The 16,339-nt window shown below is 45.7% G+C and overlaps 1 protein-coding gene across 3 annotated transcripts; it reads left to right on the top strand.

Moving 5' to 3' along the window:
- Nucleotides 1-519: 519 nt before the first annotated feature.
- On the top strand, nt 520-14,794 carry LOC144104868 (kynurenine aminotransferase-like). Of its 3 annotated transcripts, none has more exons than XM_077638089.1 (13): nt 520-827; nt 3,323-3,379; nt 3,780-3,924; nt 4,052-4,201; nt 6,042-6,128; nt 6,927-7,046; nt 7,794-7,914; nt 8,226-8,302; nt 9,651-9,740; nt 10,649-10,835; nt 12,361-12,431; nt 13,310-13,396; nt 14,426-14,794. In XM_077638089.1, exons 2-13 carry the CDS (start codon nt 3,327-3,329, stop codon nt 14,486-14,488), a joined length of 1,251 nt encoding a protein of 416 aa, XP_077494215.1. In that variant the 5' UTR covers nt 520-827; nt 3,323-3,326; the 3' UTR covers nt 14,489-14,794. The 3 variants fall into 3 exon arrangements, with proteins under 3 accessions (XP_077494215.1, XP_077494214.1, XP_077494216.1); XM_077638088.1 differs by having other exon boundaries at nt 3,317-3,379; XM_077638090.1 differs by lacking the exon at nt 3,323-3,379 and having other exon boundaries at nt 522-827; nt 14,426-14,793.
- The last annotated feature ends 1,545 nt before the right edge of the window (nt 14,795-16,339 follow it).

The following is a 16,339-nucleotide window of genomic DNA, read 5'->3' as shown; positions in this document are numbered from 1 at the left end:
TTTTCGTGTCGGTGAGCCAAATAAGGCTTTCGCATTAAAATTAAAATTAGACGTTGCGTGATATAAACTATCCTATCTATATACACATCGTGTTTCCATGGTCGCTGACTCGTAAGCAATGCTGAGTGTGAAGAAAGATTAGACCCATTGGTTAGATCTTGCTTCTCGCTAAAGCTAAAAGCGGTGACATTCGTTCTCCCCTGAAGAAAATTACTCTGTGTTGCCTGCGTCATACGAGAGGAGAGTCGACTGTACTGAAGCGCGTTCAGCATTCATCGGATCCTGCCCAATTGCAATCGGCCTCTATCGGTACGCGCGCGTCGACATCAGGCAGCCGCTGCTCCACGTGCCGTCGTCAGCTGTAAAAATAAAAAAAAAGATTGCCGCGGCTCGCGTTGGCACGGTAACATGATACAGATAAGGAAGCGAGATATGCAGCTCGGTTGAAAGGAGTCGCGCAGCAATCCGAGAGCAGCAGGACAATCCGATCACTTCAGACGAACCCCTTGCAACATCCCTCTCAAGTATCCAGCCACGCACTGTCGCGGGTCTTCTGGCGGCAGCAGATGCGCGCGTCCCGTATGAGCAGGACATGCAGCTCTTGTTTTACCCAAGGCCAGGCGACCACAACCAAGTAGTTGATCTCTGCCCACAGTCGGCTCAACAAAAGGTAGCCGCAGAAAACTCACGCGAATCAGCTCGTTTTGTTGATGGCTTCTAGTATTCAGCCTATGGATATTTCTGCGGGAAAGACGCCGGAACTCAATACATCGTGAGGTGTTGGACTTGTGTGCCGAAGTCAGCTACGCACCGCAGACCGAGACGAGGTAACGACGCCTGCCGTGGTTTTATTCCAGCGCGGCCCATGTTGAAATCGCCCTGCTCCAAGTGAGGGCTAAGGTTGGAAGAGAGCGTCAGGTGGTTTGTGCTCTTCCGCCGCTTGTTGATTTTAACCGTCTCTTGTTTCGTCTTTGACTCGGCGCTGAACCTGCTCGGAGGTAGAACCGTTGTCTGGACTTGTTTTGCCCGTGTGGAGTTTAGTATTTGTGATTCGTGGAGGAAAATGAAAGATGTCCTGCTCGAGCGAAATGGCTGAAAAAGTTACGTTAACCCTCAAGAATGTCGCATTTCTAACAAGGTAGGGTAGCTAGAGTATGGCTGTTGGGGATAGCCAAACGAGCACCTCTGCCTTAGCCTTAGCATCAGCTTCAGCCTTAGTCTTGAAATTAGAATTAGGATATTACTCTTAGCCTGCCTTAGCTTGGCACAGCAGGGAAAGTTTTCTGCTTCATCGAAAACAGACGACCATTTATTTGCTGTTACGCGGTTCTCGCACGAAAGCAGTATTAAGTGCATCTCCCGTATTCTGTGTTTCCCCTCTCATTCGATGGTATTTACTACGAAAAATTACAGCAGGAGAATGCCTTCCATACGACTGAGAAAATATTCACACTAAGAAATTGCATCTCATTAAGAACAATGTGGCCCGACGATTACTGTAGAAAGAAAATTTGAGGGGATCAATTGGATTAATGCACAAGAAATTCAATGGCATTTGCCTTTTCCCCTCCACTTACGTTGTAATGAGATATGCATTAAAGATGCTTTGAAACCACTTTATCAAGCTGTAAATGACGGGTCATTATGCATCAGTGTTTCACGCACACACAAGCTGCGATTCGGAGACGTCAACTTTTGCTGAGGTATTCTTAGTCATCTTTAATTGTGCTTAGTCCTTCGTAGTCATTTTTGCTGAGTCAATCTTAATCCGGCCTCTCTGCCCTCTCTACAAGTGGAGAGGGTACTCTCCCTAAGCACCACCTGTCACTTGGCAGGTGGTGCCTGTCTGGCACCTGGAAGGTGCATTCACCTGGCCCTTCACTGGCCTCTGCCTGGCAGATGGAGACTTCACGCAGACGCCGGGAAGTTTTCGCCTTCATGGCACTACTAATGTTATCCCAATAAAGCAGTGGGAACTGAACCGCCAAATATTTAAATATACCTTCATTACTGAAGATTGACAATTACGAAGTGGACTTTTGCATATAAAATCTTATTACTTCATAGCCCAACTCGCACGGTGAAATATCGCGAAATCATAACTTAGCGTGCAATATGAGAAACAACAATTTATTTGACTGCTTCGCACTTGAAATGCACTGTCACTGTTGCTAAAACTAATCTAAGCTAGCAAGCGCAAATGAATGCCTCTTCATGAATGCATTAAACAGTGTTACCGTAAGCCATGAACCTCGTGATTATTCGCCCGTACGCGAGTCCGCAGTTATTCTAAACTGTAAGAAAAGAACTGTTTTGATTAAGTTCTCCTGGCGTCTCACTGATTCAATGTTGAGAGAAAGGAATGCAGACAGCAGCACATGTTTACAGTGCACGCTGCGGCATCAGTGATATAAAGTTATATCAACATCCGAGCTCAGCGCTTTACTCTGATGCATTTCCCGTCAACTATCCATGGAAAAAAAATGTTTCGATTAAATTTTGCAGTTTTCATTTGCATATCGAAGCTGGCCGTAGCATGCAATTCTTTTGATGGAATCAGATTTCGAGTGGCATAAATAGCCAGACTTTTTAGCTGCATTTGTTGCGTGTGTGACCTCTTTTGAGGAGATGTTGAGCCTGCTTTTATGACCTGCTGCCTGCATCAAAGGGCTGTTCGGCGGTGGAGAAGGAACCTCTGAAACGGAAAACCGTTCGCGGAAAATTTCATAGAACGTTGAATGAAGGAATGAGCTCTGTGCGGGAAGTGCGGCTTTCAAAGTTGTAACGGCTATTTCAACTAATGCTGCAACATACCCACGTATTTATATCGAACTACTTGTTTATTTTTTCGGCGAGATTTATTTTTGTGTTTTCGTTGCCAGCGCACGTTTCAGCGATGTATATCTGGTGATGTAAGTACAGTGTACGCAAGCGGAAACGTTTCTGATCTTCAGCGTATCAGTGGATACCTTACCGCCAACAGGTTTTCCCTAGATGCATGGATTCTTAAGTTACCTCATACTGCGCGCAACCTAACAGGACGAGCGCTTGTCTCATCCTGCCTTCCCATCGTGCTGCTGTTGCGTTAATTGTCTGAAACCGTGCTGTTGTATAGTTGATGGTAGTGCAAAACTGACTTATTTCTCCCGTCATTTTTCCCTATTCATTTCGCAATGCAATGCTGAGACGCGATCGGTGTTTGAATTCTCTATTTCTAATGCGCTTACACGCTCATACGTTAAAATCTGGTTCACACTCTTACCCCCCCCCCCCCCCCGCCATAAAATTCCGCTTTTTTTTTTGTCTGTTCAACGAGACAGAGAAATATGACCTCCTTGGGACCCGCGAAGCGAACGCAGCAACTACAAGACACTGAGGGGTGAGTGGGGACAAACCTTGTTTTGTTTGACGTCCCTTATCCCTCCAGACAATTTAGATGAACTCAAGCAGTGGACCGGTCCTCCTGACCGTGTTTCCTAACTGTGAGGGCATTCCTTATTGCCAAAAGAGTTCCGTGCACTGCACACGTTCGTGGCAGGGATACAACCGAAAACGAAGCGTTGCGGGCACTACTGGGGATTTATGTGTGCAGAGTGAAGCTTCATTTGTAGCATCTTCAAACGTTTCTCACAGCTCAGCAATAAATCTTGCAAGTTGTGCAATAGGGTACAGTAAGCGACGTTTTCTCCTGGTGTCTGCACATATTAACAGGCAGAAAACTGAGTCTGGGGTGCATAAAACTAGCCTGCTACTTGTTCTTCATCTCACCTGCATTGCAGTTTGGATATCGCACAGCCCCTACAAGATATCGAATGCGTAGACTTGCGTAGTGGCTGCCCCGACGTTCCCCCAGCCGACTTTGTAGTCGAAGCACTACAGGAAGCCATCTCGCAAGATGCCTTACATCAGTACACACGGGATTTGGTGAGTAGACGGCGTTAATTTACTTTTCGCAGGCTATAGCTCACAGGCTGCCTCAGTGACCACAGCTAATGCGGGATTAAGCGACTACCGAGATTCGTGAAGCTTACCCCCTCTTCCTCTCTTTCAGGGTCACGTACGTCTCGTCAATGCTTTGGCGGGGATGTACTCCCTTCTGACGGAGCGCGATATCGATCCGCTCAACGAAATATTGGTCACAGTGGGCGCCCACGGAGCACTGCACGATACTTTCCAGGGACTGGTCAACCCTGGTGACGAGGTCTGCAGCATTCCTCCTTTTACGCTCCTTTTCCCACGTTTGTAAACGCTCTCCCTGTGGGAAATCAGAACTCCCGCAAACCAAACGTCAATTATCGAGTGCTATACCTTCGACCGACGCACCAACGAATTGGGCTGTATACTGCAAATGCACTCACGAATTAATCACGCGAGCGCGCTGCCCACGTCTTACATGTCGCGTGTGAAGTCTAGCACAAAAACTGGCGTCTTGCGTCATTGGTAGCAGGCGCAATCCCGTGTGACCAGATGCGTGAATTTCACAGTGCCTTTCGTGCTCTCGCACTCTACTCGATACGCTAATCATTCTAGCGCCTCGTCTAAAAATGCTGTCTCCCACGTTGTACACTGACACGGTGCATTCCTCGCCTCGAGGAGACGAGAGACTAAGACGGGAGATGCTCCGAGTCGATATGCAAACTATGAGACGACACCTACAGAAAATCGTCGTCTGGCCCACAAATCCAACGCGCCTCTCTAGTGCCTCTCCCATGCCTGACAAGAAATGGGATGCGATGTATGCTACTGTCGCGTTCATGCTAACGTGGCTGCAGAGACTCGCGGTCTCTAACCTAAAAGGATAGACTACTGACTTATATCCACGATGTTCGCGGGAATCGAAAGCTCCTTGCCCAAATACACACATCCCTGGCTGTTCGCACGAGCAACACGACAGAACAATTTATAATGTATGTTTTTTAATGTGACAGCGTCGCTGTTCGGTGGTATATAGTCAGCGTCTGCAAGCGCTGTCATTACAGACTCGACAACGACTCCCCCCCCCCCCCCCCCGCTAAGTGATAAATTATGAGCGGGACATTATCGGAGCACAGGTATTCTGAAAAGTGTAGTGCAAAGCGCTAGGACGGCTTTAAAATATATCCACACAATAAGAGTGCTGATGTCTTTCCTACATATCCGCAACCATTTCTTCCCGGTAGCAGCGATACCGATGACGGCGCCACTGTCAGCATAGTGGCAGCCTGCGTTTTCAAAGCACATCTCAAAAGATGTTGAAATATAAGGGCTAAACCATGCCTTCTTGCAAGAGAAAAAAACTAAAGGGCTTGAAATTGCTTCCAAGAAGAATAGCCCTATGTAAGTTACGCCTTCTGCTCGGTCCTATTCATAAAAAACATAAGTTTAATGATTATAAGGGCAATGAGGTCGACCGAAAAGATGGATATCTGGCCTGCTACTCTGCACTGGGGAAGAAGAAGAGGAGAAGAGAGGTTTGTGATGGGTGACGATGTGGTGAGAAGATAGAAGGTATTACATCCACCTCAGGCCGGCTAGCCGAGGTGCCAGGACGAGCGATAAAGTTTGAGCACCGCACGGCGCTACCGTCAGCTCTGGCCTCACCTTCTTTGCCAATTTAAAACTAAGTCCTGCCAAAACCGTGAGCTCTGCGATCATTATTGACACCGTTGGACGTCTATAGTTCAGTGCGTTTTCAGTTATATCTGAGAGACACCACACATATTTACAGTTTTGCTGATCTCTCAGCCCTCTAGGCTCATCGCTTGCCCTGTTTCTTATATTTATTTTCTTCACTGCAATTCTCGCTAGATCATAACACAAGAGTCTTACAATATTTGTGAATTTTGTGTATTTGCAGCGAAAACCAGCACCATTTGACTTAGCTCCTAAAACGGGTCTTTCAACGGAAAAAGCGTGATGGAGCTGCACGCTCCTATGCAATTAGCGATTTCAAAGGAAGCTCAGAGTGTACGAGTGATTTTTTCTGCCAGTCAAAGCCAAGCCGCATATAAAGCAAGAAAAAGTATTCCTCGCAGACTACAAGCTCCGCATTCACCATGCAGGTGATCATCATTGAGCCATTCTCCAACCGATATGAATCCATGGTACGGATGGCTGATGGAGTTCCAGTCTTCGTACCTCTAAGGCTGGTAAGACTCTTTCTATTCGATTATATTGCATTCCAGCAATAAGAGGCATACTATTCAGTACGGAAACAAATCATTGTTTTTAGAGTTCGTTTAGATACTGCACCAGATACTCACATGCAGGACCAGAACGGTTGAGCAAAAAACTGCATTAAACAACGTTCATGCAGTTTATTAATCGAGTTTCCGTTCTTGATCTTTTTTCTTTGTTGACAAAGAGTCAAGGTATCAGGTTCGTTTCAGTTTTCGGTAGCCAAAGCTATCTAAACGTTAAACTGTGAAGTTAGCAAGAATGAAGAGAAATAATCACCGCGTGGCTAAGTATTTGCTAGCAGTTACCTTTAAAGGCATTGAAATTATTCCCAAACTTGATACCGAAGCTCAAATGGCAGCCTAATGATATGGCTTCTAGGGGTCTAACGCCCAAAAGCAACTCAAGCTATGAGGAACGCCGTAGTGAAGGGCTCCGGAAGGACTCCGGAATGGCCCCGGAACAGCGACACACACGTATCTGGCCACTATAGGTGCCTTCATGATATGACTGGCTGCACGCGCCGCTTGTGACGGCTCTCACTCGTAAAAGAAAGTGGACTTTCTTCTCAGAAAAGTTCTGCTGTGAGCAGAGCCAATGTCAGCTGCTTTCAATGGGCTTCTGTAAATTGGTTTATTGAGTTAGATTGCTGTCGTACCGTTGTATAGACAACTGTATCAAGGTAAACGCTTACACAGTTTCCTGAAAAAGTCTGGGCGCATCGAGTGATAGGTATGGCACCCGCTGCCTTTTCCCGATTCCTCCCCTAGAAAAAAGAGGTCGCGGGCACAAGTGCTGACTGGATTCTGGACAGACAAGAGTTAGCCTCGAAGTTCAACCCCAACACACGGATGATCATTCTGAACACGCCGCACTGTCCTACAGGGAAGGTGAGCCTTAATGCACATCAGATTTGCGATGGACTTGCAGCGTGCGATGCAAGCGTGGCAACTACTCAGTACTGAAGGCTTGCATTTGGGCTTAGAGACGATCGCATTGGTTCCTAGTACAATGGACCAACAACGTCCTCACTTCGAATTGATCGATCCGCACTCGCCCTAGCATGTACTAGACGTTCTCGCTAACTTAATTCGTAGAGGCGATGGTTTCTGGTTCGATCTCTGGGTCATTACGAACTTCCGTACAAGCGTGAAGCTTCTCAGGAAGCTGTGTGGCTTTTTGTTATAGCCGTATGACTACGTTCAGGTGGACGCTTATAAGTAATTACTCCTTTAGAAAATCTATTTCGTCAAAAGACTCATTGATGTTACCTACGGCTCTTTTGGGGCTGCATTGCGACTTCCTATAGCAGTGGGGGTTAAACGTCCTTAGCATTCAAGGGTTGTCATGCAGGAATTTAGAGGTTCACAACAACACCCTATGCAATGGGCTCCTTCCCCCACTCTGTTAGTCCCTCCGTCAAAGGTTCTGGGATAGGCTCGTTGTTTAGCGTAAGAATGTCTCCTGTCGTGAGAACTTGCGCATGTGCTCTACCCTCATTTGCTGATCGCTCCAGTCAGTCAGACCTGTACAAGTCTATTCGACTCAATGCCGGATTGTGTTCTGTTTAAAGCTACGATGTCTTCATTACGTAAGTGAAGTGAATTCACAGTGTCACTTCGTTTTCTTGCCGCCAGGTTTTCTCGTGTGAAGAGCTGGATACCATCGCGAAGCTTTGCAAAAAGCACAACGTGATCTGCGTCGTAGATGAAACTTGGGAATGGGTGGTATTTGAAGATGCTAAGCATGTTAGAATGAGTAAGTACTGCTTTTCTTGTCAACTTCAAACTACGCCTCTAGCATTCGTCTTGACGCAGTGCTGAAGCAAAACTTCATTGTGGTATCTGCCGATATATCGGCGACATTTTTTGAGCTAGACAAAACTGAAAATTCTATGCTCCTTTAACTTGCTTCTTGGTCATTGCCCGAGTGACGGTGTTTCCGTACCAAAGTAATCGGCATTGTCTTTCATGGCTTTTTTAAAACGGTCGGCCCAATGTTCTCAAGAAGCCTTGCCGCGAAAGTTATTATTGAGACAACCAACAAACTCAATACATTCCTTCCGACAGACACTTTACCTGGCATGTGGGAGCGGACCCTTACGATCGGAAGTGCTGGCAGAACGTTCGGTGTCACCGGCTGGAAGGTTAGTGTTCTAACATCATGCTTGTTTTCTTTGCCAGTGTATGTTGCCACACTTCACATAATCTAACAACTTTTGCTTACCATCACATCACGTGGTTAGCATTCGGTGCCGTTTTACTCAGAAGTAATATATCCACAAAACGAACAATTCGAACAAAACAAAATCGCCTTGCTTATGAAGTGGCTGCATTTCGATACCAGTCCTTTTATCAACGATCCTCAGCCCGAGGGAGGACAGCAGGAGAAAAACTTGTCATTTTAAAGGTAATATCTGGTCGCTGGTGCTCTTTGAAGAGAATTTGCGTTTGGATTTTACACAAAATTGGTTTTTCAGGAAAGAAAATGACGCAGTAACTGTTTCACATATCTCGGTGCACCCAAGAACCGTGCCTTAAGGGAAAGGATAAAGGAAGGACTAAGAGAAGAAAGGAAGAAAGAGGTGCCTTAGTGGAGGGCTCCGGAATAATTTCGACCACCTGGGGACCTTTAACGTACACTGACATCGCACACAGCACGCGGGCGCCTTTGCGGTTCGTCTCCATCGAAACGCAGCCGCCGCGGTCGGATTCGAACCCGGGTACTCCGGATCAGTAGCCGAGCGCCTTAACAACTGAGCCACCGCGGCGGGTATGGGTCTTACACATGAAGCCTGACTCAGAGACGTGCTTTTTAGCGCTCGCTACATACAGCCGAACCTGCAGATGTACGAAAATCGAAGGGGAACGCGAATATAGCTCGATATATCGATAATTCGATATATAAAAATGCCAACAGAAATGCGAATTTGTAACTTGGAAGCAAAAGTAGATTGCGCTTGCGCTAGGGACGTACTCCAGGCGAATGCCATTGCTAGGCTTTACTTAGGCTAGTTTCAACGCATGACAACGTTATGTCGTGGAAAATTGGTACCAGAGATCGAACGCCACTCTCATGCACACCTCATGTTCACCTCGTCAAGCAGTTTTTCAGCGCTAGCACTGCCAGCAGGTGCCCAAGGCCGCGCAGCTGACCCGCCTCCACTCATGAAAAGTTGTCGACGAGTGCCGTTAGGGGAAAGACTTTCAGCGGCACGGCTCGCAGTTTGCTATATCGAAGGTTCCGCTGACCGAGAGTTCGATAAACGCTAATAAAAGTATACTTGTGCGGGCTGTTTTAAGGGGATGGTGGGAATGTTCCACACAAAAAATATTTCAGTTAAATCTAGGTTTCATAGTTCTGGGCGCGACTGTTTGTCTTGAAGTTTCAGATCCTTTGTGCGGTAGCGTCGCCCGGCAATCATGTCGTTTTCTTCTCATTGGAGCAAAAATCCGTTAGCTGGTCCATATATACATCTTTGCGCTCACTTGCAGATTGGCTGGGCGTACGGCCCGCAGCCCTTGCTCAGGGGGTTACGCCTTGTCCACCAAAACTGTGTAGCCCTCGTGAGCACCGTGTTCCAGGTAAGCTTTCAGGGTTTTCTTCAGGCGTGTAGCGCCTCCAAATCCCGCCGTGCGCTGTTTTAGGCTGCACCTGCGCATCCCGACGAATGCAAATGCGACCTCAAGGCAGCCAAATAAATTCAGCTTTGTAATTATCACCCCTGCATGTGAAAAAGTAAGACATTTGAATAGCTCCTCCATTTCTATGAATCGAACAAGCGTCTCGTGTATCAGGCTCGATTATGGTAGTGTCCAGAACCAATAATAGTAATGATACCCGCTTCGAGTACTTGTCTCGCAGACATTGTTAGATATAAAGCGCAGAGACAGGCACGAATAGCGTATGCCACGTGTATGCAGGTGCTAATTTAGGAACTTGATGAGCTTAAAACGGATTCTACACGTTATGTGGAGGTTCTCGCTAAAGTTCTTCTGCTGTCAGAAGGGAGGAGAAATCAACATCTGATTTAGGGCCCACATTTATAAAAGCAGTGGGAGCAGCTCGATGGATGCATATGTAAACATGAAATGATAACCCTCAGCTACTGTGGTAATGAGTCAGCGGAAATTAGGTGTTTGGAGCTACTCTTCCTCAAGTGAAAGGAGATGAACGCCAAGCATCGTGCTCTTTGCTGCGGAACTGGCAGCCATTTTTAGTGCACAACTCTCATATAGACAATTATTCGCGTTTAGAGCGTGGACAATGAGAAATTAGGAAGTAAAGTTTACAAGGTTTCTATTTCTGTTACTTGCTTTCAATAAGTAGGTGTATCACAATTGCACGTAGACTTGCCTGGACTGCAGCTTAATTTTTGGCTGCGTGAGTGCGACGGAGCAAAAAAGGTTGCATCTTTTCTGGTGCATTCTCGTTCCACACTCATTTTTTTTTTCATTTGAGGTCTCTTTCTTTTCTCCTCTGCATTTACAAGGAAGCCATAGCCGTGGCCTTGGAGAATGTCACAAAGCAAATAGCCGACCCCGCGGGCTACTTAAGTGCCCTGTCGGCCTCAATGCAGAAGAAACGGGATTTTATGTGCAGAGCCATGAGCTCTGCCGGAATCCCGTCTACCATCCCCGAGGCAGGTCACTTCATCGTCTGCGACTTCTCAAGTATTGGTAAGGCATGCCTTTGCAGCACTTTTCATGGAGCTTTGAGTGATGTCACTGCTCCGCTCCTCCACTATCTAGCCAAGCCACCGAGGTAAATTAAACTATTTTACATTTTCACAACGAATCGGCACCTATATTACTCATTTTAATAGATTTCCACGTGTATAGTCCTGGTTAAAAGATAGTTCTGGGCTGCGTCACTGTGGCGAAGAAAATATTTTACCACCGACGTAACCTGTGCAAACAATCTTCCCCTGCGATAAACAGGCCTAAGCTCTGTGCTTAATTTTTCGCGCCAGACAGAAAGCATTTTATTGATCGCGTTGTTTGCCGCTGTGTTCAATCGGTAGAAGGAACGTGACACCCTTAGCGCTGAAAAGCTCTCTAGATATGCCGTAGGAATTCGCGCCAGTATTTGGTGGAAGACATTGCGTATCCGGAGAAAAATCTGCAGGCTCAAGTTCTTAGATAGAATTTATAATGATTGCATCGGTATTAATAGAAATACTTTTTAAAGCAGCCACATTACATATCGGAGAGTGTAGACAACACAAAAAAAAAGATTAAGGATTATCAATGCCGTATTAATGTATCCAAGTATTAATTTTTCCCTAACACATTTTATGACTAGAATAGTCTTCTGAATGATTGGGTTTGCGCACCCAATTTTCAAACAGTTATTGAAATTATCACCTGACCTACCTGGTGTTATGTAATCGCTGATGCTAATTATAGTTAATTCATTTATTCTTGTTTTCTTATGCTGTGTTATCCTTCTCACATGTTCCCAATATCTTCTGTACGTTTAATATTATATGTCGTTAATCCCCCTACCATAATGCCTCATGGGCACCTGTAGGTACTTGTAATAAATAGATAAATAAACATCACGTTTGTCTAGGTCATTGAACCCGTAACACTTGTAAACCAGCCGGTAACCCATGCATATCGAGGGAGAAACTCCACAGGTTCTTTCTTTTTGATTTCATTACCGAGGTTGTTGCATGTGCCGTTGCCAAGGCATTTTTGTTTTGCGAATATCCCTGAAAAATTGTGGAATGGCAGTCTCAATAATTAAAACGGATGCCTATCGCAAGACTGCCCTTAATCATAAGAATACAAAAAAATGATCCATAAGAATGCAAAAGGGCATGTACACTCATGGGACAGATGTCTAATTTTGAGAGAATGTAATATCAGATATTTTGTGCTTCATTTTTTTGTGCATTTCAACACTTAATGCGTGTTCTACTTCTGGAGGGCCCTTATCTAAACTTCTAAGGTTTAAAACACTACCCATGACAGCTAAGACTGGATCACTGCTAAAACATTATCGATGGAATGAATCACAAAAGTGATCCAGAGAAAATACTTTGAACTGGTTTAGGTGGCGAATTAACGGCTTTTGAGCAAGGAGCTAGAAGAAACAGACAGTGGACGCAGAGCAGAAGCTGCCTTGGCGGAATCATTATCGGCTGATGTGCTGCATGCTCTGACGGATGCTGAAAGTTCTGTTCGCCCTTTCTTTCAGCCTCAAAAGTTCAACTGGAAGGAAAGGAGCCCAAGGAATGCATGCTTGAAACATGGCTGCTTAAGACAAAGGTGCGCTGCTGGCGTGATTTTGTTTCATGCTTCCGGCTTTGTAGAGTCACTATAGTCGGATAGAACTCAAGTCTGCAGTGAAGCTCCGTCCACGTTCAGGACCGCCGCACAGAATTCCTCCACGATAATGAAGTTATAGTTAATTTTTTTTTTGTCACGAACAAAAAGGTAGTCGGAAGGAAAAATTATAACCTCTAGAATTTTGTACCCTAGCTTGTTTTTTTATAGTGCAACGCTAAAAAGTTGACTTCGTTTACTATTGTGATTGCCCAGAGGAGCAATACACTATGCCGCGGGCCGTGGCCCAGTGTTAACAACTGCTGTTTTATTTTTTAAGTTGTATCCTACTACAGCACAGCTGCAATTGGAGGTTTTGAGGGAGACGAGCGTGAAGGAGGGACCTGGTGTGTGTCGGAATTCCGGGCAGCGAGTAATGCGAACTCGAAACCCAAACCTAACTTCCGAATCTGCATGCTGTAGCATTTATCTCTCCATCTGGTTTCGTTTTGCTTGGCGTGACCTTCAGCCATTACTTCCAGCGCCTTATCTGCCGTGTGAGCAGCTCAGATAGTGATGGTGAGTGGTGCCTGTGAGAAATAAGAGATCCATGCTGTCCAGATATGAGGCCACTCGACTTTAGCCGCTGAAGGGAGGCTTCGTTCCCTTTGCTGGGCAGCTGCATCATATTTAAGACCACTGCATTATCACCCTTTTCAGCCTTTCATTCGTGCCCCTCTTTCCTCAATGATCAGCAGCAGGACTTGTTTTAATGAGACCAAGCTTTAATCTTTTATGTATTAACATTTATTTCTATCAAATGGTCGCCACTGGTCACACAACTCAGGCATGAGAATAAAAGGTACAAATGTGTATTCCAGAATCTGCTTGTGTTTCCTCTGAGCGCCTGCTACAGCGCAGACCACAGGCACCTGGCCGGGTATCGGATGCGGATCTGTTTTGCAAAGGTAAACAGTGATGCCTTGCATTGTCGCAGGCATCATTTAATGGGCTGGTTGTGATGTCATAGGTATGCTTTCCAGCGTTAAATTGGCCAGTTGATACTTACGGTAGCATTGTTATCACTTTCTAAATATGTCAATGTAAGTTGCTTGTTTTGTTCCGGATAGGTGAGGCTTACGCCATTTTTAGGCAGTCTTCCCGCCATGCATTTAGCCGTTACCGATGCATGTCGACAAGCAAAATTACGACATTCGTCGAGATTAGAAATATTCAGTTTTCTGAAGCCGCATTCTCGATTTTTCGCTTTTTATGCAGTACAAGGGACCTGAATGTGATTAATCTTTCACTCTGTTTTGAGTGTTCAGTGCCTTTTCTGTGCCTCGACGTAAATGAAATGAACGTCAAATATCGCCATTAAGAGTTCAAATTATGCGCTACACCTTTCGAATCTGCTAAAGTGCCAATGTACTCTAGAACGTGAAAATTGTCAAACGTGTTTTTCCTATAAGGTTTCAAGCGAGAACTGCGCCCGTCTTCACTAAAATATTTCGACTGAAAAATCTCTAGTGTGGCTTTCAATGCGATGCAAGGTCGCGTTTAAGGCATGGTATTCACCATTATAGGGACAATGACGCATCGGACCTTGTATGACTGTCACATGGAGGATCAAGAGAGTCATTTTCTGTTCTGCTCCAGCGACAACTTTTTAAAATTCTATACAAGACTGAGACTCCTGTTTGAACCTTGTTCATTTTTTATGTTATCAAGAATCCCATCTTCCTGCCTTTTTTGCACAGTGTAGTAGTAAGGTACAGTGTTTACGGGAAGGAAACCGCTTCCCCCCCGCCCCCCCTCCCGTGCAGGGTAGCAAAACGGTCATTCTTCCGGTTAACCTCCCTGCCTTTCCTCCTCCTCCCAAGGTGGAGTAGTTTTTTGATGAAGGCGTAATTACTCCCTTTTTCATTACAGTTGTGAATGCAAATAACATCCAGAGAATCATTTTCTTCCCGTCGTTCTTCTTTTGTCCCTTCCAGTGCGACTCGGTGCTTGAGAAGGCTGCAGCTGTTCTCTCGCAGCTTGCTGCGGTATCTTCATGATAACCCGGAACGACGATGAAGATTCGGCTGGCCGATTACTTATCGGTGTTCCCTTTTTAAGAAGCAATAAAAAGCACCCGTATATGAATAGCTCGCTTCACGTTTCCTACGTAAGCAAATGTGCAAAACAGCAAATGTGCAAACTCGCCCACCAGTTCATGTTGTACAGCGTTAAAAAGCTGCAAAACGTCCAAAATGGATTCAGACGTGTTCCAAGCGACCCACAGCCTGTAGTGCTGTTTGTGTCAGACACATTAAAACTTCCGGACGGGGGCGACTGTGGACTGCGGTAATCTTGACTCGGAAAACAAATCAGGTGGAGGCGAAACGCTTAAACGCCTGTGTGCTGTGTGATGTCAGTGCACGTGAAAGATCCCCAGGTGGTCGAAATTATTACGGAGCCCACCACTACGGCCTTTCTTTCTTCCTTTCTTCTCTCACTCCCTCTTTTATCCATTGCCTTACGGCGCGGTTCAGGTGTCCGTCGATATGTGAGGCAGATACTGCGCGATTTCCTTTCCACAAAAACAATTTTATTTTTTTCTTTACGTTCTCTTTTGTTGTACACTGCGTATCAGTCATTTCTTCATACGCTTGGTAACAAATCTCCTGCCTGTTAAAATGTGTAAAATGTGTTAAAATGTGTAAAAAAATTAATTCACGGTCGCAATGGTTTTAGTGTCCTATTCGTCTAATATTTATCAGCCACCATGAAGAAGACGATCAGCGTTTCATTCAAGCAGCTGATCGGTGCGCTTCCGATCAAAGTGTTGTCCCACGCGTGTGGCATGTGGAAATCAATTCACCGCTGGCTGCGCAGTCAGCGCAGTGAAGGCAAGCTACTGGGAATCGATACAGTACAACAGATTCGCCAGGTTGGTTGCATTCTTGCAGGAGCCACGTTGGTTTATCGTAGCAGAGTATTGTACTAAGTACTCCTCGCGCTCTCTCCTGTTCCATTAAAGTTTCTCCTCCTCCTCCTCCTCCTCCTCCTCCTCCTCCTCCTCCTCCCCTTCGCGCCAAATGGATCGAGCGGACAGGCCGCATTGTTTCACTCGCAGACTTGAGGCGCTCTACCAACGCTCCGGACCGACCTGTGAAACCTGCAAACCGGCGACTCGGCAATGGTCGCTTGGATATCCATATGAAGTGGAAACGATAACGACAGTACTGCGACCGTTTAGCACTGCATCTTCAGAAACTTAGCCTTCATATCGCGCCACAACAAAGGAAACCCGTATGACCACTACAGTGCATACGATGGCGGGCCTGTTTCGAAACTATAAGCATGCATCGTCCGGTAGTACTCCTTCAGGCAAACACAATCAAAAGCCAAATTTCTGGTAGTTACGGGAACACAGCAACCGCTGGTCGAATGGTTCTGAACAATCAGCACCGGAAAATACGGTTTAATTGAATTGAATTGAAAATTTATTTCTCCACACACATTACAGTGGAAAAAGGTGATACTGGGCAAAAAGCTGCATAATGCAGCTTGAAGTAGCACCCAGTGCCCATAACCGTTTTCCTGCTATCGACGGAGTGTGCCAGTTTTTGCGAAACATACTCTCTACGTGGTACGCCGGAATGCAATGTTGCCGCTAGACAGCTCCATGCGTCTGATAACGCACCGCACAGAGTATTACCAGATGTGAGGATCCATAGCGCACACAATTGAGGGGGCACTGATTGGTGGTTTTTATGGTTCTTTTTGATCTCTCCCCTGGACACATCATGACTTTGACAAGATAATCATTGTTAGTCGGTTATACCTGTACCTTACGTGATCTTTATAAGGCTGTCAGCGTCAAATAAAGTTCATTCAGTGGAAGTTTAGCACTCGTGTTGTGT

This window comes from Amblyomma americanum, chromosome 9 (assembly GCF_052857255.1).
Source record: "Amblyomma americanum isolate KBUSLIRL-KWMA chromosome 9, ASM5285725v1, whole genome shotgun sequence".
NCBI classification, from domain to species: domain Eukaryota; kingdom Metazoa; phylum Arthropoda; class Arachnida; order Ixodida; family Ixodidae; genus Amblyomma; species Amblyomma americanum.
The sequence above is the reverse complement of the archived record's forward strand: the minus strand, read 5'-3'. Positions and strand labels throughout refer to the sequence as shown.